Source organism: Maniola hyperantus, chromosome 18, assembly GCF_902806685.2.
Source record: "Maniola hyperantus chromosome 18, iAphHyp1.2, whole genome shotgun sequence".
NCBI classification, from domain to species: Eukaryota; Metazoa; Arthropoda; class Insecta; order Lepidoptera; family Nymphalidae; genus Maniola; species Maniola hyperantus.
The window spans coordinates 8,913,737-8,934,232 of NC_048553.1; the positions used below are offsets into that span (position 1 = coordinate 8,913,737).

The 20,496-nt window shown below is 38.8% G+C and overlaps 1 protein-coding gene across 4 annotated transcripts in view; it reads right to left on the reverse strand.

Moving 5' to 3' along the window:
• Positions 1-146: 146 nt before the first annotated feature.
• Positions 147-20,496, reverse strand: part of LOC117990652 (unc-112-related protein-like) — a 55,603-nt gene continuing 35,253 nt past the window's right edge. The window contains exons 2-12 of one of the 4 annotated variants that reach the window (XM_069504525.1): positions 8,924-9,157; positions 8,380-8,615; positions 7,651-7,874; positions 6,455-6,668; positions 5,691-5,890; positions 4,729-4,758; positions 3,990-4,128; positions 3,173-3,271; positions 2,045-2,269; positions 1,507-1,743; positions 147-1,210 (exon numbers count right to left, since the gene is read on the reverse strand). In XM_069504525.1, coding sequence (XP_069360626.1) covers positions 1,010-1,210; positions 1,507-1,743; positions 2,045-2,269; positions 3,173-3,271; positions 3,990-4,128; positions 4,729-4,758; positions 5,691-5,890; positions 6,455-6,668; positions 7,651-7,874; positions 8,380-8,615; positions 8,924-9,157 — 2,039 coding nt within the window. In that variant the 3' untranslated portion in view covers positions 147-1,009. Of the gene's footprint in view, positions 1,211-1,506; positions 1,744-2,044; positions 2,270-3,172; positions 3,272-3,989; positions 4,129-4,728; positions 4,759-5,690; positions 5,891-6,454; positions 6,669-7,650; positions 7,875-8,379; positions 8,616-8,923; positions 9,160-20,496 lie in introns of all 4 variants that reach the window. The other 3 variants (XM_034978120.2, XM_069504526.1, XM_034978121.2) reach the window with 3 other exon arrangements.

Below are 20,496 nucleotides of genomic sequence, written 5' to 3' on the forward strand. Positions count from 1 at the left end.
ATTGTTTAAAAACAGATGCCGGACTTGTGTATTTAATCCTTAGTCTAAGAGACTGAGACCTGCCCAAACCGTCATGTTGCAACTTTAGATTGGACTACTTGTTTTGCCGGCTCTTTCCCAAAGGGTAGTTCCATAACTTTTCACAACTATTACGAGCGACTCATGCTGTCAAATTACGATTGATTCACGTGAAAATTTATGAAATGGCAGGTCTCCATTAGCTTCTTATTCAATGTAGTCAATATTAAAAATTCTATATTCAAGTTATAAATTGGGTGTCAGAATTTTCAAGGCACATTCACAAAGGCACCCACAATTCATGATAACATATAAATAAACGACACAGACCAGGGTCCTTTGATTCTGTAAATTTGTTGAAAAATAGCAATTCTCGCACAGTTTTAACGTAACAAAAGTAGAAGTCATGAGGCCAATGAGTTCCACTTCGAAGTTTGACAGTTACAGTATGACGATCGCAGTCACCATTCACCTCTAATAAAGAACTTTCTAGGGTGTTTTCTCCGCCTGTACACTCTAAACTTTGACTGCTCAGATTGAGACACTGTTAAAAGAGACAGCGTTATATCGCTGACATACATCTATCTCGTATTAACTGTAACTTATGTCTGAGCAAAATCAAAGTACATATTTTCTATAGATCTCTGCGTTCAATCTTATGGGGATGGGGATGGTCATGAATCTTGTGCACGAATTGCTGCATTATCAGTACACTTATTATAAATGCGAAAGTGTGTTTGTTTGTTGGTTTGTCCTTCAATCACGTCGCAACGGTGCAACGGATTGTCATGATTTTTAGCATGGGTATAGATAAAGACCTGGAGAGTGTCATAGGCTACTTTTTATCCCGGAAAATCAAAGAGTTCCCACGGGTTTTTTAAAAAACCTAATTCCACGCGGACGAAGTCGCGGGCATCAGTTAGTGACAAATAAAGACAAGAATCTGTAGGCAGTTCTATACATAAATAATATAAGTATTGTACTTGAGTCCTTACGTCCATCCCCCAGTCAGTTTGTGGAATAACTCTTCGTCGAGCGTCTGGTTCGCGTCCTTGGAACGCATGGAGAGGAATATGTAGCCTCCGATGAACTCGTGCACTACCTTGCAGTCGGCAGATTGCACTGAGAAGATTATGTTGCCTTCCTCAAACTGTACCATCATGTGTTTGATCTCCCAGTTTACGTTCCATGCCTGAAATCAAAAGATACATTACAAAATAATTGTTGGTATTGGTATGAAAACCAAAAAATCTAAATCTATATATATAAAAAAGGAAAAGCTTACTGACTGAATGAATGACTGATCTTTTAACGAACAGCAAATTTTGCATGCTATTATGACGTAGGCATACGCTAAAAAAGGATTTTTAAAAATTCAACACCTAAGGGGGGTAAAATAAGGATTCGAAATTGTGTAGTCCACGCGGACGAAGTCATTCCCTTGACTTCGTCCGCGTGCCCCTTTGGGCAGACTGAGGGTGTACATACCTTCATAGTACTGAACCGCCAAGTCTTGATGTGGTCACCAGTGTTGGGGTCGAGGCGCATGATGCGGTTGTTGGCGATGCTGATGATCTCGTCCTTGCGGTGGCCCATGAAGCGCACCACGAACAGCGTCTGTCCGTAGTCGGGCAGGTTCTGCCACGTTTTGATGTACTGCAGCTTGGCCTCCAGCAGCGGCAGGTCCTTGACGTTGGCGTGACTTTCCAGCACTCTCTGAGTGAACTGCGGACAATTTAATGGTGTTATTAACTAAAGGATCAATCATAGAGAGTCGGAGTCTGTAAAGCTATATGTGGCTCTATTTTTAGCAGTATAATATGTGTGAGATGGACTCACCTTGCTCTTCAACTTTTTAAGGAAGCGCGACGCGAGGTAGTTCTGGCTGCAGATGGTCGAGGTGGAGTCTGGTTATGGAGCCAGTAGGTAGTCTTGACGGCCGCCATCTCTGTGTTGAAGGTGGAGTCCGCAAGGCTACGCATGGCGTCTCTTTCGACGGCAGTATGTGTGGACGAGAGAGACTCACCTTGCTCTTCAGCTTCTTGAGGAAGCGCGGTGCGAGGTAGTTCTCTGGCTGCAGATGGTCGAGGTGGGGTACACTGTTTTTGTGCAGCGCCGCCTCAGGCTGCGGCCGCTGTAGAGCCAGTAGCGTCTTGACGGCCGCCGTCTCGGTACTGAAGGCGGAGTCCGCGAGGGAGCGGCCTCGGGAGCCTAGTCGACACGCGGCCACCCACTCTGCGTATTGCTCCTCCTGTTATAAACAATCATACATTAAAGTTTTAGTTTAATCTCAAATTATGTCAATAAAAAACAAGGTAATTAAAGTTTAAAGCCGGACTTATCGATATCGACTACCACCACATTCGGACGTTTTATATTTGCATGTGTAAGAAAATAACGAATATATTGATACTGAGTATTAACCTTTTTTCACTAAGCACTTGTGGCGGCCTCCATATTATACTGAGCCTAGATGACACTACTCGCTCTCGTATGTAATGATGATGCACGCATTTCACTCAAATTAGCTTGTGGGGGTCTCCATGTACCTACAACCCAGATGACACTACTCGCACTCATATGAAACAATTTTTCACGCGTATCGAGCCAGCGCGAACTTACAACGTACAAACCAGATGTCGCCACAGGTATCTTCAATCACTCACTATGGAGTCTGAATCTCGCCAACGAAGGTTTCACTACGAATTGTACTAAAGTTCCAAGATACAAACATTTCGGGTCAACACTAGCTCATAGGAAGATCTTCCTAATATTACACTGTCAAGTTTGCATCACCTGCTCCCGTACATACATAATATATATTTATCTCAATTTCTTTCTGGATATAATTTTGGGCTGTCATATCCGCCATATTGAATTTGTCATGTCGTCATACGTCTGTTTTCAATATTCTGCCTATCTGTAATCTGTGAGTTACTTAGCAACGTTCTTATTTGTCAAAAAAGACCATACAATTTTTGACAAATAACAACGTTGCTAAGTAGCTTATCTGCAGATTACGGATAGATTAAATATTGAAAACGGGCATTGACCTATGAGTAATCCTGTCTGACTCATTTAAGAAAATGTGTTAGACAGTTTGGCAATAACGAGGCAGCAATAAACTTATAGCATGAAATCATCATAAACTTACATTTTCACATTTAAGCCACATCTCGTGCATGGTGTCTTCTGACGGCACTTCTAGTTTTATGCCATATCTGCCAGAGGCCGGATGTGCGTCTGGTGTTACCTGAATAAAAAGATACAGTTCAAAAACAAAAAAAAACTGGTTGGCTGTAGCCTGTTTTTTTTAGTATAAGTTGTACGTGGATACGGCTATGTATAAGTGCCACAAATTGCTAATGCGCGTGGCCGCCATTTTAGTGACGTAAGCATTAGACTGAAGTTTCGAGCTGATGGTATATTTTTATTTCGGCTGACGTCAAAATGACGTCATTTCGATGTTAATGAGACATGGTTCCAGCGCAATAGCAATTTGCGGGACTTACGAGTATATTATAAGGATGAACGGGCCATTGGAAGAATAATACGAATTCATGTTTGAATTTTGAAACAGTTTATTTCAGTTGCTTATACTTATATAAACTTGCACACGAAGGGTTCTGTACCATCGTGCAAGAAATTATACTAGATTTTTTTTCCTTTGCTGGTGCTATATAGGAGACATTGCCCGCGACTTCGTCCGCGTTAAATAATATAATTATGTACATAATTGATAGCCTATGTTACTTCTGGATGAAGTAGCTTTACAATTGTGAAAGAATTGTTAAACTCGGTTCGGTAGTTTAATATTAGTATAGATTACTACCTGCAAAGTTTCATGATTGTAGGGAAGTATCACATAGTTTTTGACTCCCTTGTCGGGTCTTGACAGACAGACAGACAACGAAGTAATCCTATAAGGGTCCCTTTTTTCTCTGGAGATATGGAAACCTAAAAAGAAATACCTCAGCGCCCCGCAGCTCGACGGCGTAGGTCGGCGCGTCGCCCTTGGCGGCCGCGTCGCGCGAGCTGTGGATGCGCAGCACGCCGTCGCGGCACGACACCCAGCCGCGCTTGTACGCGCGCAGCGTGAACCGTTGACGGCTGCAAGAAGGGGTCACTGTCAACTACTTTCTACACTTCGCTCTTTGTACGTCCACACTCCACACCGCGACCGGTTCAGACTTCGATCGTAAAAGCATAAAAGAAAGAACATTTGTATTTTAATTTTTAACCGACTTCAAAAAAGGAGGTTAAATTTGAGGAGGTGCATAATTTTAAACGACTTTCGACTTCATCGAAATTCAATATGGTAGATATATCGGGGATTACATAATATACAAAAAAATACTTTGACATTAATACATACAAGAGACAAGATCTCTGTTAGTAGAGTTATAATATTCAATATTTACCAATAACACAAATATACAATACAAATAATTAACATGACAATGGTAGAATAACTGTGGAAGTTGGAACAGTACCTAAACATTAATTCTTTGACTGTGGATCTGGATATTACACACAGGATTTTAGAGGTTCCTGGTTTTAACGCACCTTCGTATGAACGTTATTGAATCTTCAAATTATTATTATACAATAAAAATATGGTTGTTATAATTACATATAATAAACAACAATGTATTTAATGCCGGCTTGCATGCCGTTTTTGGTTTTGGAGGTAAATATAGCTATTCTTACGAGAATACGCAGTTACCACCGCGACACTTTCTTCACACGTAGCCAAAAATGAAATAAAAACATTAAAATTGATTAATGACTTGAACTTAAATAAATGTATAATAGTTTTAATAATAAAATTGATTTATATTACAACTGCCATAAATAATACGTAAAAATATGTTTGATTTTGTATTATGATTGTCGACTATGAATTGGGGTTATAAAGACTTAAGAATATTTTTTTTCCACTGAAACTTGCAGTTCTCTCAAGACGACAAATCTATATCTGTCCATGATATATGTATAATGGAAATCACTCACGATAGTTTAAACGCTAAAATATATCTGTCCATTTTATGGGTTAATAATTAATATAGTATTTAAATGGGCTACGCCAGAAGACTCTCAAATTCCGTTCTGGACCACATTGGCAGACAAACATGGTCGCATTTGGATACAAATATTTCTATCTGTATCTGGAGACACTTTTCATCCCAAATTTAGCACACTTCCGATTGCTGTTTAGGAAAAGTACAGTTCCTAAGAAATGTATCATCATCATCATAATCAACCCATCGCCGGCTCACTACAGGTTTCCTCTCACCTCTCAGTGTGAGAAGGGTTTTGGCCATAGTCTACCATGCTGGCCATGTGCGGATTGGTAGACTTCACACACCTTTGAGAACATTATGGAGAACTCTCAGGCATGTAGGTTTCCTCACGATGTTTTCCTTCACCGTTAGAGCAAGTGACATTTAATTAATTAAAACGCACATAACTCTGAAAAGTTAGAGGTGCGTGCCCAGGATCGAACCCCCGACCTCCGATTAGAAGGCGGACATCCTAACCACTAGGCTATCACGGCTTAAGAAATGTATAGTAAAATTTATTTAACGTTTCCTGCTGATTTTAAGAAATATATACAATTCCTAGGAATTATGACGCCCAGTGGGCCGCTAGTCTTTTGCTAATAAACTCACCCTCGGTACTTCAGGTATCCCGCCAGCTCGGGCACGTGTGTGATGTCGGGGCGCGCGGGGGGCCCGCCTTCCAACTGCACCTGAAGCTCACTCAGGGCAGCGTCTATTTCGTCCTCGGGGGCGGTGGTGGAGCCCGCGCCGCCGGACCCGTCGTTTGCGTCCACGCCGCCGCCGGCCAGCGTTTGCAGTTCAATTTGTAGCTGTAAGCAGAGTTTCGAGCATGTTATAATTACATTCCAACAATGATATAATATAGTCCGTGACAGGTCAAAATCGGGGAGGGATCGCCCCGCACACCCGCACAGCCCCCGCGGTATAACAGGTCTATCTGTTTACTAAGACTATGGTTAGATCGAAATATCGCCAATCCATCGAGTGTATGGCATTCGCCATTGGGAGAAAATCTACAGATCATTTGCAACTGAATCCAGGTAAGTGACTACCTTATATACCCTCAATTTATTAAAGAAATTCACACAAGCATTTTTTGAAGTTGTATGGAGTGGATGTTGGATTTAAGGAAATCACATCTATTTCTTTATTTCATATCAACACGCTAAAAGCAAACTTCGAAAAAATAAACAGGCAGCGACCATGAGATAGCCGTAATTCGTAATAATTCTTTTGACTAAAATTGTAGTTCCAGCAAAAAAAATTGAACTACAAGTCAACCCTTGGCTGCGATCTCATTTGGTGGTCGATAATAATTCAGCGAATAAAAATGCAGCATTCCGTTAATAGCTTACTTAAAACATAAAACACACCTGAAGTGCAGCAAAGAGCAGCATTTCTTCTTCAGTACAGTGCACCTCCTGATTTAGGATTTGCCAGCGCGCCTGCTGGTACATCTGATTCAGTCTGGACGCGTCCTGCGCTCGCGGCGTCAGATCGAAGAACGAGTAGAACTTGAAACGCAGTTGTAACGTGTCCCATTCACGGACGTATTGCTCCATGATGGACAGGGACGAATCTAGCCATCTGGGGAACATGAAACAGGTATTCAGAGATGCTTGATCATCTTCTTCTTCGCTCTGCCCCCCAATTGTGTAAGAATAACCATTTCATGGCTATCGTAATCGTCAAGAAATTCTGCCCTTTGATTGGTTGATTCGCTGTTTTCATTTTTTCACAGCCAATCAAAGGGCAGAATTCTTGATGATTGCGATAGCCATGACATGGTTATTCTTACACAATTGGGGGGCTGGGCTGGTTTCCGCACTTAAACGTTTCCGTCTGTTGTGCGTTGCTTGATGATTTGCATACACTTCTAAAACAACGGTGGAGTTGCCATCCTAAAAGACTAATAATTTCCACACTCCTAATTATTTACGCCCAAAGTTGTCATGAATTTAGTGTTAAAATAGGAATATTTCGATTGTTGTAAGTTGTAACTTTAAAATCAATATTTTTTCAACGTTTTATATATCCATAAACCTGGATAATGATAAGACAGACCGATGTAATACTTAGTTTTGAGCGTACAATGTTAAATAATGTAGTAATCACCCACCTATGTTTGTATGAAGAAAGCACCGAACTGCGCCCTCTTAATGAATTGACTGGGCTAACAATTATTGGCCTGCTTCTTCTTGATACTTTTGACAATTCAACAATTATTTAAAAGAGCTTGTGAAGAGATAAGACTTAGGGATATTGAGTTTTGAGAGAGGATTCTGTGGATAGAAACTTTATCTACGTCTGTTCATTAGTGTGTGACTATTTAGATAAGTCTGTGTCTGTTCTTTGGGTCTTGGGTCTCTGCAGTGTGTCATGGCATCTTTGTTAAAATTCTTGTTACTCTGATAAAAAGCAAAATAAACAGTTGATGACTCTTTTGGTGATCTCCGCAGCTTCGAATAGTAATTAATAATCTATTGTTTTTTATTTGGACCATTTATAGCTGAAACCTGTTTTGTGTGCCTTTATAATAAAATAAAATAATAATGTCCAAAATGCTTACCCAACATTCATCCTCGCACGTTCCATCAGCGACTTTGGCGTAAGGAGTGACTCCCGCGACTGGCTATCGGGTTCCAAGGGTGAGTCAGCCAGGGAAAGCTCTGCCAAAGAGTCCAGAGCATCTAAAGACGCCGCTCGCGGTGGGGTCCCGCAGTAACCCCCATCGCTCGAGCCGTCGCTCTGTGTGCTGTGTATGTTGCCACCATAACGCCTGAGAGTGCCATTCTGAAAGACAATTTCAAAAGCATTCATTAGGTCTATTTGAATCACTTCTAAAAAAAAGGAATAGCTTGTAATATTTTTGACAATTATCATCATCATGCCCAACCCATCGCTGGCTCACTATAGAACACGGGTCTCTGCTCAGAATGAGAAGGTCTACCACGCTGGCCAAGTGTGGATTGTCAATTATGTTCAAGTATAATTTGTTTGTCAAATTAAAATTTCACCAAAAATGTTGAAATATTCTTGAAAGGGCATCCAGATTGTATTTACATTGAATTCTTATCATGAAACAAGTCTGAAAGGTTGCGTTTTGATAACAGGTTTTACTACGATCTTAGAAAGTGATGATGCGATAGAAAATATTATAAACGTGCCAGCACTGCCAGCCTGCAAGGAATTTGCCAATTTTTCTAGTACTATACAAGACTTTTTATCATATAGAGCTGGTATTTAGAAAGTAGGTAGGTACCTGGGAAGATCTGTAATTATAGAAAAAACAAAGTACCTGGTGTGAAGCTACAGGTGTGGCAGACAATGAGCGTGGTGGCGGTGGCGTGGCAGGACAGGCTATGGATCTATCCAAGCTGTTTGAAGAACCCCTAGTGGCTGCTATAAAGCTATTTGTGTCTGGGGCTTGTGTGGACTTTAACTTCTTCGCTTCCTTCAAATTCTGGTAGTTCTGCTTCAGGTGTGACGGCTCGAGGGGATAACATAGAGATAACTCCTCAGGATGTCTTATACCTGGAAATAATATTTAAATTTTTAGTCAGAGCCAAGAGATATTCAGTTCCTTTGAACATGACTCGAGTGCATCATTGGTTATGTGATTTTAAAACACGGAAAATTGAGCGACCCTAATTTAAAGACCCGCGGTCGTTACTCGTCGATCAAAACTCCAATTTTTCTCGCTTGTGTTTTCCAGCACTTATAATAAAGTGTTCTGTTTTCTTGTTGTGTGAGCTTTAAATTTCTTCCCTGTTGTATGTTCTGTGTACTTATTGTTTGATTTTATTTTTCTTATACTATTACTCTTATCAAAAAAATCTTACCAAGACTTTTGCACAGTTGCACGACTGCGCTAAACGTGTCAATGGAGAAGTCGATCTTGCAATCGATGTATCTTAAGTCTGGCAGTTGTATTCTGAGGGGTTTGTGCATTGGCGTGAAGTGGAGGGCCGCATCCGCGTGGACCCCGTACTGGTCCAATGTGTGTTTTGGTCTGGACAGCCATTTGTTGCGTGTGGGCCACCATAGCGCGTGATCTGACCAGTCCTTTTTGAATTCTGGAACAAAGTTGTAGATAAAGTTTTAAAAAGTTTTGTTCATTACAAAGTTAAGGTACACATCTGCTTGTATTTATTCTGGACGGCAGGAGTTATAGACTGCGCAACTGTTTATATTATTCTACTTAATCATTATCGTTATATTTGTTTAATGAACATATACCAAACATCCATGTCTGTAGTCTATGCCATGATGAAAAATTTAATAAATTGAAGTAAGGTGTATTATTATAGTGTGACTGTGCGAACTCTATCAACTTGTCAACAACTCTATCTTCTTATCAACTTGTCTTCTTGGTGGGCAAAGTAGCATGCCCAATATAAATCGTCTTTTCAGGCAAGTACAGGGTTGAATTGGTCGGTTATGGCGAGCTTAGGTTTTGCAGGTGGTTTGTTCGTTTGTTTTGTTTTCACATGGAAACCCCCTGTTAATGCTGTGATGTTTGAGGGTCACCTTTATGCCACCAGAGTTAAGATGAGCATGTAAACGATTCATTGGATTAAACTTGGTAGAAAGGCATCTTTACGAGAGCATAAAATATGTTTGTTAGTGTTCCAGATAGGTACTATAAACAAAGCTAAAGTAGGGGTTCGAAACACAGGCCGTCGTCCTAAGTCAGGCACAGGAGATCGTTTAAGTTTTGCATGAGTCTGGCTGGGTGGATGACACGAGACATCGTCACAAGAACTCATTATGTACAGGTATTAACGCAGTTTGTTACAAATTTTAAGTCACTAATTAGTTCAATCATCGATAGTTTATATCCTTCGCATTAATAGGCGTAGCGTGGCCCTTCCACAAAGAACGACGTCGCATCTCAGTGTGATTTCCATGATGCGCTGTGCGTTGTCGTAGATTTATACGATACGACGTCGTATCTCCACTGAGATCACATGGCATGGGAATGCACACTTGATTCCCATGTAAATTCCCATGATGCGCTGTACGTTGTCGTTGATTTATACGATACGACGTCGCATCGCAAGAACGACGTCGCACCTCAGTGTGATTCCCATGTAAATTCCCATGATGCGCTGTGCGTTGTCGTAAATTTATACGTTACGAAGTCGCACCGCAAGTATTGTGAAAAGGTGTTCGTGCCATTAAGCTGCCTTCAAGTTGATGCTGTGAGAGCAACCAAGAGAGAGAGAGAGAGCCAGCGCGTGCCAGACCTTCGTTAATTTAGAAAAGTTGAAAGTTTCTATGCGTATTGTCCCCGACACTGGGAGGACCGTTTGTTTGGATCATGGAAGCTTTGGGAGATAACATGTAATAAAGGTGTAAAAACGTCAAAGTATAAAGTTTGATTTTTTTGCATTTTCTCCGGAATAAGTAGTATTAGAAATCACGTCATGCATTGCCAGACACTTAGTGTCGTGGTAACCCCCTGCCAGACGCCCTGAAACTCTTAAACTTTATGGGTGTCTGGCAGGGGGTTGCCACTTGCCATAATGGCGCACGCGCTGGCTCTTAATCCACAATAAATGGTTGCTCTCCGTTAACCAACTATAAAATTCGAGTTAGTTTATCTGAAGGTAGGCGTACTTGATATATTTTATTTAGCTATACTTGCGTCTTGAAACTTGAAGTCGTAAGTGTGAAAATGATATGCGGCTGCTCTATGTAATTTCATGAAATAGCAGCAAACCTTCGCTTTACTCCAAAGAAAAGAAAATTCAAACGAAATTTTAAAGATATTTTTTACAACTTATCAACTTTTATCGCTGACTGTACCTACTTAAGAGACACTACTCATGAGTCATGAGTCATAGCGCAATGAACTAAAACCTTTGGGTAGGTAGTTAGAGGAGTAATCAGTTCGTAGTTACATCTTAAACGGTTTCTGATTTATAGTCTGCTCCACTTCGTCTCTGACAAAGGAATGGGTTAAAGACTGCTATATATTAGCTCCTTGACATGATAAAGTGGCTACATATCGTACCTACTCAAATATTTTAAGCGTAAGAAGCCAACGATTACAAATGTATGAAATTAAATTGTTCCATGAAATCCCTATTGAAACGAACTGTGAAGAAACCAATAATTCATCATCATCATCATAATGAACAACGTTTTTAGGGTTCCGTACCTCAAAAGGAAAAACGGAACCCTTATAAGATCACTTTGTTGTCTGTCTGTCAAGAAACCTACAGGGTACTTCCCGTTGACCTAGAATCATGAAATTTGGCAGGTAGGTAGATCTTATAGCTGACATTTGGGGAAAAATCTGAAAACAGTGAATTTAGGGTTAGAACACACAAAAAAAAATTAAATTGTGGTCATGAACTAATACTTAGTATTTTCAACTTTCGAAGTGAGATAACTATATCAAGTGGGGTATCATATGAAAGACCTTCACCTGTACATTCTAAAACAGATTTTTATTTATTTTTATGCATCATAGTTTTTGAATTATTGTGCAAAATATCGAAAAATACGACTGTAGGACGGAACCCTCATTGCGCGAGCCTGACTCGCTCTTGGCCGGTTTTTTTTATTCAGATACAAGTGACGAAGCAGTCTAGGTTTAAGGCTAACCTGGAAGGAGTATGGCACTTTTTATTAAACCCATACACCTTCGCCCTCCCTGTAATGAACCCATCGCCGGCTCCCTATTGAGCACGGGTCTCCTCTCTAAATGAGCAGGGGTTGGCCACAGTCTACCACGCTGATCAAGTTCGGATTGGCAGACTTCACACACCTTTGAGAACATTATGAAACTCTCAAGTATAAACTTGTGTAGGTTTCCTGCCATGCAGATTTCTTCACGATGTTTTCCTTCACTGTTCTAGCAAGTGATGTTTAATTGCATAGAAGTTAGAACAACGAAAAGTTAGAGGTGCCTGGGATCGAACCCGGGACCTACCGACTAGGAAGCCGACGACGTCTCAACCACTAGACTCACCACATCACCGCGTTCCATAACTAAAAATGTTAAAATTATTTGAGCATTATTTTTCATCATTACGCATCGTCATTTTACCAACGTCACGCAGTGGCACGCATCATTATTATTATCATCATTCTTAGGATTCCGTAATAAAACAAGGAACCCCTTAAATTACTAACGGAGTCTAGAGTCACGACCGCTCCATTAACTGTGAACCATAACGTCACAGATAAATGAAACCTTTAACGCGAATTAATCAAAACTCGCAATTCTGAGAACACAAAACTGTGGCCTCGAAAATGTGTACAAACCGTAACAATGAGTCAGCGCGTCTGAAATGTAACGAATTTGATAATATGTCTCTAGGATAGTACAGACATTAATGATTAATTTTATTATTAACTAGCTGCCCCAGCGAACTTCGTACCGCCTAACAGTCGATTCAAATTTTTAAAAATTTTCTTTTCGTAAGAACCATCCTCGTACTTCAAGGAATATTATAAAAAAAGAATTAACAAAATCGGTTCAGCTGTTCTCGAGATTTGCGATGAGCAACACATTTAGTGATTCATTTTTATATTATAGATGACTGTCAAACTATTTTTAGCAAGAAAACTTAAACTCAAACTCAAATCTTGGGTATAATTGTACTGTACTTATTACACTTTCTGATTGTCAATTGCTGAATTTGCAATACAATGATGTGATGTAGTGGTGATAATTTATTACGTACATTTAAAACTAAAGCTACGAGGGTTCCAAACGCGCCCAGGTCTGAATGGAAAACTATCCTTAGTTTTCTTGATTCAGAATTTAGAAAAAGATTCTGCGGCAAAGAGCTAAGCAACAAATAATAAAAGGTATTTTCCAACTTTCACCAGGCTGTTACGTAAAACTGGCAACATTAAAATAAACACCATGTATAGCATAGCAGTTGTAGTCCAAGCGGTAGCTGCCATATTTGTCCGTAGAGTGGACATGTTCGCGACGCGTGTTCACAGAACTCATGTCACGCTACTAAAAAAGTCTCTAGAAGATAGTAAAACAGACATTACCATAGTAACATAAGGCCTTTTAATACAATTATATAAAATCTTTAGAATTCCCAATCAGCCAGTCTGTCTTATTACTGACTTCCAATCAAAGAATTCCGAATAGGCATGGAAATGGTAAAGGAATGTGAACTTGTCGCCGTGCGCATTATTGTAAAAAGAGAGGTTTACGTTGTTTTGGAAGCTAGAAAAATGTATGCGAGTAGTTAAACATTGGCGACACGCTGCGTCCCGATATCAAAGAACAGCAAATCAGATCATTTCTATTATTTTATTTAAAATTCTGTGCTTTCATTAGTTTTTTGAGCTGGTATGGGAAGGCAGGCATATTGCGTAGGCTTTACTATAGCTCTGGTTTCCGACAGCGGTGCCGTCACCGCGGCTAGAGAGAGTCAAACAACATTTTCTACGTTTTAGTTTCGTTGAAGCAACTGGCTGAGCTTTCAGTTGCCCACATGATAGTGTAGTAAGTTGTTACATTGATGATTGACAAGTTTTTGTGATTTGAAAAGAGTAACTGCTGCGATTCTTGCCGACTCTTCTCAGTCTGCTTTCCGAACCATTGTTTCGAACCAATTGCCATCTCGACGTGTCTCGTACTGTCACAGACGTAGCATAAGAGACACTAGCTGTCCTACGTGAAGTGAATAAATTTAGAATTTTTCGAATTTCGTTTTTACATTCGTCACGGTGTGAAAAGACGTTTTCTACAAAACCAGTAACTATAGTGACGATATTCGAGTTTCGACGCCACGTAGCGGCCACTATGTGATTGCAACACTATTTTAGGGAACTAGAGCTTTACAGTAAAGCCTAAAATACACTAGTTGGGCATACACCGACAAATCCTGATGCAGGTAAGAACCGTATCCATTCATAATAGTAATTATGAGTAACAATAGGTATAGTACGTGCAAAACAAGTAGTCCAATTTGAACACGAGGTGCATGACTACGCATTGCACAAAAACAAAGATTCCGACGAATTGAGAGCTCCTCCTTTTTTGAAGTCGGCTAATAATATATGTCTGTCGAGCTTGTTACTCGTGTTTGATCTTTAGTCTATGACCTGCGCAAACTGCCATAATGCAACTTCCGTTTGGACTTCTTATTTGGGCGCACTATACATATAATATTTTTAATAAGTAATAATATTTAAGAAGTAAAGCATGTACATTGTACGTATCCTATTATTGCTGAGTCGTTATTCAACAAAGAAATCATTATTGCACACGCTAAACAATAAACAAATGCCATTAGGTATTTAGAATTATATGAATGAAATTCCCCTTTCAATGAGTTTATTATTGTGAATATCCAATGTCACAACTATACGTGACATACTTAACGTAGAGTTAGGAAAACCCGTGTGATATTGATAGTAATAATAATTATTGTAGGAACAAGTGTATTCTCTGCCGAGGTTAAATAAACTAAAAAACACAAAAGGTATTTAAAACATACAGAATAGTGCTTACACTACACTTTATACCAAACCAAAGACACTGAAACTAGGAGAAGAAACAGAGAAGCCTCATGTTCAACTTTTATGCAAATAACTCACTTTCTTTGGACACTTGCAAAGAGAAGTTTTGTTCTCATTCCCAAAATCACTGTCGAAAGAGAAGACACCAAAGACTCAAATGGTTGAACTATATATGCGGATGGACTTGGACAGGGCTTAGCTACTCAAATCAAATCAATAGCTCAAGACAGAAAAGCTAGGTATTTATTGCCTTATTAGCGATTTTCACGCAAGAGTCACGACCGGTTATATACAGAACTGTCACGTTGACAGCGGCAATGATAGCTTTTTGTATGAATTGTACAGTGCAATATTGACAGACAGCAAACAAAGTATATATTATAGACTGGAAGTTGAGTTGCTAAATGTCAATAATCTTATAGAATAGGATAATAATGCACTTTCCTCGTCCACATAATTCATTAGGCTAGTTCTCAAGGCCAGCGACTATAATCCAGGTGTAAAGCGTATCTGTCAGTCCTTTGTGTAATCTATTCGTGTGCGTGGGTGAAGTCGTTCGTTTTGACAAGCCTCCCATTTAAACTAAGCATTATTAGCTATACGTATATCTATAGGTAATTTATCAATTTAAAGAAGGCACTGAACTCATACATATTATGCTCCAGACTTTAAGGGTCTTTAGTCCACAGCAGTTAATCATTATCCAGTACTTAAGTGACCAAGAATCTCGAAGAAAATTTGTGTTTATGAAGATTAATCCCGGATGAGACATGGACAACAGTATTCAAACAAAATAAACCTTATTGATGTCAGCAAAAAAAGCACGTCAAAGATAAAATCCCCGTTTTTCTGCGTCTTTGGAAGTTAAAAAGTCGTCTGACAGTTGAGACTGTAGCAATGGTAAACCACAGTAAATAGTAGAGATAAACAGCAGTCTCTCAGACTACAGATAACGCGATGCGATAAGCATAACCGATAAATAATCGAAAGACGAAGAGGTCTACCGCAAGTCCTTGAGATACGCATCCAAGTATTTTAATTAGTCCTTATGTAATTGATGTTGTTGTTGACTTGGGATTAATTAATTATTCCAACAGTCGTTTAACTGTTCCTTAAATGGTGGCGCCTTCAATGTTGAGGTGCAAACTGGCCTTATCTACGTTAGTTTAATAATCAATCTTAAGTTGAGAAGCTTTAAGATGCAATTTGAGTAACATTAGTATGTGGTATTCTGCATAAAGTGGCATAACTTTACTTGAATCGAATTTTTATGCATATGATATAGCCGCTTGGCAACTCCAAATCGATATAGCGAATGATTTCGAAGAAGAGGAGAAGACGAGATGATAAATCATGTTATTCAGTTACTGTTTTGGACAATGGACACATTTCGAATTATACATATTTGGAAGAAACTTGTCTCGTTTTATTTTACACTAGCGGCACGCTATGATGGCCGGTTTGACACATTACAATAGTGATGTGGAATGTCAATTTATTCTCGAACAAAAAACAATTAAGTTTTGTTTTTGTACCTGATTAAATAGGTTTAATAAAACAAAAATGTATATGTTTATTTAATTTATTTGAACGAACTGAATATTTGAACGAAAATGAATATACATACTATTATGCACACAAGAAACATATGAATACAAAAGATACCGAAAAAGGTGCCACAAAAGGCCATAATTAATCAGATTCGTCCATACTACTATTTTCACTGTCGTCACTGCTATCATCACATACATTAATAATTATATGTTCGTTTTCTATAATATTATCTATTTTCACATCTCTTTCATAATCTTCCCTTATTAATTTAACAGTTCTATTCACAACCTTTTCCCAGTCTCCTTTAGTCACATGTTCACAAGCTTCTTCTAATAATTTTAGCATTTTTTTTGTGGTAAATGGGGGTTCTGTATTGTGTCTTGCAGCATATCCCTTAATTTGAGCCCACACCAACTCAATCGCATTATACTCACAATGGTAAGGCGGTAACCGTATAACTCTGTGCCCATGTTCTAATGCTATTTCGTCAATGACGTATCGGATCTTGGTTGGTTTGTTTTCTTTTAAAAGACGTACTAATTCCGCTTTTAACATATTCATGTTTGCATCTACGCCATTTTTACGAAGCCATGCGACGATATCAGCTTTCTTTTGGGATTGGGCAGGTGGCTTGTCAATTTGCATCGAGTGGTATGGGGCGTTGTCCATAATTATAATAGATGGTTCAGGGAGGCTACACAACATTGAGGTAAACCATTCAGTAAACTTTTCTCCATTCATGTCTTCATGATAGTCTCCAGTGGTTTTTGACGCAAAAGCCATGAGAGAACCTTCGACAAACCCGTTGATGGTTCCGGCGTGACAAATTATAAGTCGCGATCCTTTTCCTACAGGAACTTTGGAAGTAGATGCTGCTGTGTCATCGTTCCAAGAACGGCCTACAGTATGGTTAGCATTAAGCCATGTTTCATCCAAGAACACAACATTTTGCCAATTTTTGATTTCTTTCACTTGCCGTAAAAAAGTATACCTTGCCATCGCTATATCAAATCTTTCCATCAATATTTTGCGTTTGTTACATTTTTTGTATCGAAATCCAATGGTCTTCAAAATCTTCGTTAAAGAACTTTCCCCACCGAAGAATAATCCAGCTTCCTTCAGTGAATGCACCAACTTTTTTCTTGTTGGATACTCCTTCTGTAAATAGTAGCCGTAAACATGTCTTCGGATAGCATCGGCATCAAAGCTATCGATGCCTACGACTGGTTTTGCTCGTTTTCTCTTTTTTGGTGTGTGAAGTTTATTTTCTTCTGTGCCAGTCTCGCCATATTTTTTTTTAGTTATCCGTCTAACAGTTCGTTGTCCAATATTAAGCGCATCAGCTACGCGTTCAACCACTGACGTTATAGGTAAAATTGGCCCTCCATTTTGAGCTTCACGATCGAAATAGTTACGAAGGCGTATTAGGAACTCACGTGTCTGACTATTTAGAACAGTTCTCTGCGTACGTTCGGTCATATCGACGAAATCCACAACAAAGGGCTTGAACAGAGTCCAAATTAACGAGCAAGGGTCAACAGTAATGCAGTATCAATATTTGAAATCCAAAGCCAGGTCAAAACTATATCACAATCGCATTGCACTGACAGTTTATACTTTTCGAAGCAACGTCAATTCGAAACTGCTTTGTTTTGCATTGAGCATTGACGCGAGTTTGCCGGAGGTAGTAGTTGTGCTAGCCAGCGATCCTATGTGACGATCGTATTAGATTCCATTTTTAAAAATTTATTGATATTTTTTTGCGATTTCAGAGGTTTGTCCACATAGTGAAAATTGTTCATATTCACAAGTACATTCACCCCTTAAATGGTGCAAACTGATTTTTCTACACTTGTATACATTTAAGAAATCAATTTAATAAATAAATTTTGAGTCCTAAACCTAAAACTACATTCGATAAAATTTATGAATCTCTGCACATCACTATCGTCAATAAAGTAATACAATTATTTCCTTCAAAGTCGTTATCAATTAATACGGAACTTCATGAGCGGACAAACGTCAAACCGGCCATCATAGCGTGCCGCTAGTTTAGGTACACCCAAAATGCTGGAAGTTTCTATGAAATTGAACCGGCTTATGGAAAGTTATTTATGTAAAGTGTGTGCAGAAAGCTCTTAACTTATCGAGATGAAACAAAGTGCAGACGGAGCTGCGTTATCTCTTCAACACCTTTCCGAAATATGTACGAGTATAAATGCATCTATTTCTGGATAGTTATGTGGAGACTAGAGAGTAACAAAGTTACCTAATTTATAAAGCTTTTTGCTGAACTCAGAGAAACTAGCCACCTATACTATGAAGATGGTACACTAGAAATTATGTTGTTTTAAATGTAATGCTACTCCGATTTCATTCCTGTAAAGATAGGACACTGTCGAACTCACTAATAAAAATTTACATAATGCTGTTTACGTTGAACACTTAGTTTATGTAGGTAGATATATATAAACCATTTATTTTATTTTTTATTAGAATAACAATAAATTTTGAGTGATTAAAGCCGCCCATGAGAATTTGAAGAGTTTGTTCACTTTACCCTCGTATAACTTTATAGTGAAACTCAGCGGGCACACCGCAAAAGCAAGTTGGTACCATAATTTCTTGCACATGGGAGAAATAATTATAAGAAAATATACCCGGCCTCCAGATAGTGAGGGTGAATTTGTTCCTGTTGCGTGCGGTACGGTCATAAAGTAAGGTGGTTCTGGTTTATAAAACTTTGTCGCAGTCTCGTAATTTTCCACTAATTATAAGATTCTCGAGTTTATCGACAGTTATGTAGGACAAGACAGTCTATTTCTGTCGCTTCCTGTAGTGGCGTCTCGACGGCATATCTCATTGATATTGTCTAGTCATTACTTGTAAATTATATTCAATTTAATGACATACTATTATCAAGGTATGATATAAACTACTTTACATCAGATTTCTTGTAAATTGTAAATATGTTTATAGGCATAATATTACATCCTTGTCTTGCTACGTAGTTCGAACAATACAAAATTAAAGCAATGCTCTAGCTACCTAACTTGGAAAATATCTTAACAATAGTTTCATCTAATTCTTATTGGCTACCGCCTGACACCACGGGAAACGTTGGTTTACGCTAAACGAAGCGAATGGAAAGGCTTTTTATATAAATAAACTTGCCCAAAAGTCTCAAACTATAATCAGTAAAGAATAGTCGCCAAATTGCAACGGGATGCCAGCTACGTCTCTACTAAATCCATACTTGCATGCTATATCATTATAAATAGTAAAGTGTGTCCTTCTGTCTGACAGACAGACAGACACACTTTCGCATTTATAATATTATTAGGATGGATTGCTGTCCCTGTAACTAAATCCCGAGGCCGCCCAAGAAAGCGCTGATCTGATCTCAATCTGGTGGATGGATCCGAAAAAGACCGGGCAAAGTGGGTGGTATAGAGCCCGGTATCCACCTAAGCGGAGAGGAGAGGAGATGCGTTCAATCGACCAATCAGATTCAAAATAGATGACGTGAAAAATTCATCACGTCGGTCGTGGGACAAGTCGAAGAAGAAGAAGAAGAAGACTGACTATTACAAGTTGAAGTTGCTGATTGTATGCGTGGTAAATATAAAACAGACAACGTAATTAAATGAACCGTTATCTGTTGAAGTAAATAAATCTTTAAGAAGTGACTCGTAAAACAAACAGGAGCAAAGCAAACGTTTCATGGTCGTGGATTTTGTTTACAGTTTACACCCGAGATAATTTACTTTCGAAGCAACAAAATACTTAGTGACATTAAGCTATACTATAATAGTTCCTACCTACTTTCTTATATTCAAATTAACTTATAGCTGATAACGTTGTTGATATTATAATTAAATTAAAAAAAGAATTATAACAATAATATGGAATGCCTATTTTATTTTATTTAGATTTCAGATCATTAAGCAACGATTGAATGTGGTTCTAGTTGTGCTTTAACATTATGAAGTAATAATTATATAGGTACGGTATAACATAAATATGCGATTGTGAGTTTACCGTAGCCTTCTATAAATGTAATGACTACAAACCATTTGTTTTAATACTGAAAGCTAAGCTGCTCCCTACTAAACGAACAATACATCAATAATATTCTGGATGCATATAAACAACAACTACATAGATCATTCAAAATAAGCCAAGCGTTGAATGTTTAACAAACTCAACCGATTTCAGAAAATTATAAGCGGACGAAAATGTTAAACCAACACTTGACGGAATGGAAAAGCGTGAAGGGAATGCGTAAGGTAAAATGAAAAGAAAAACAACGCATTTAACGCCCATAAAATTTGGTGAAAGCAAGAATGGATAAAGA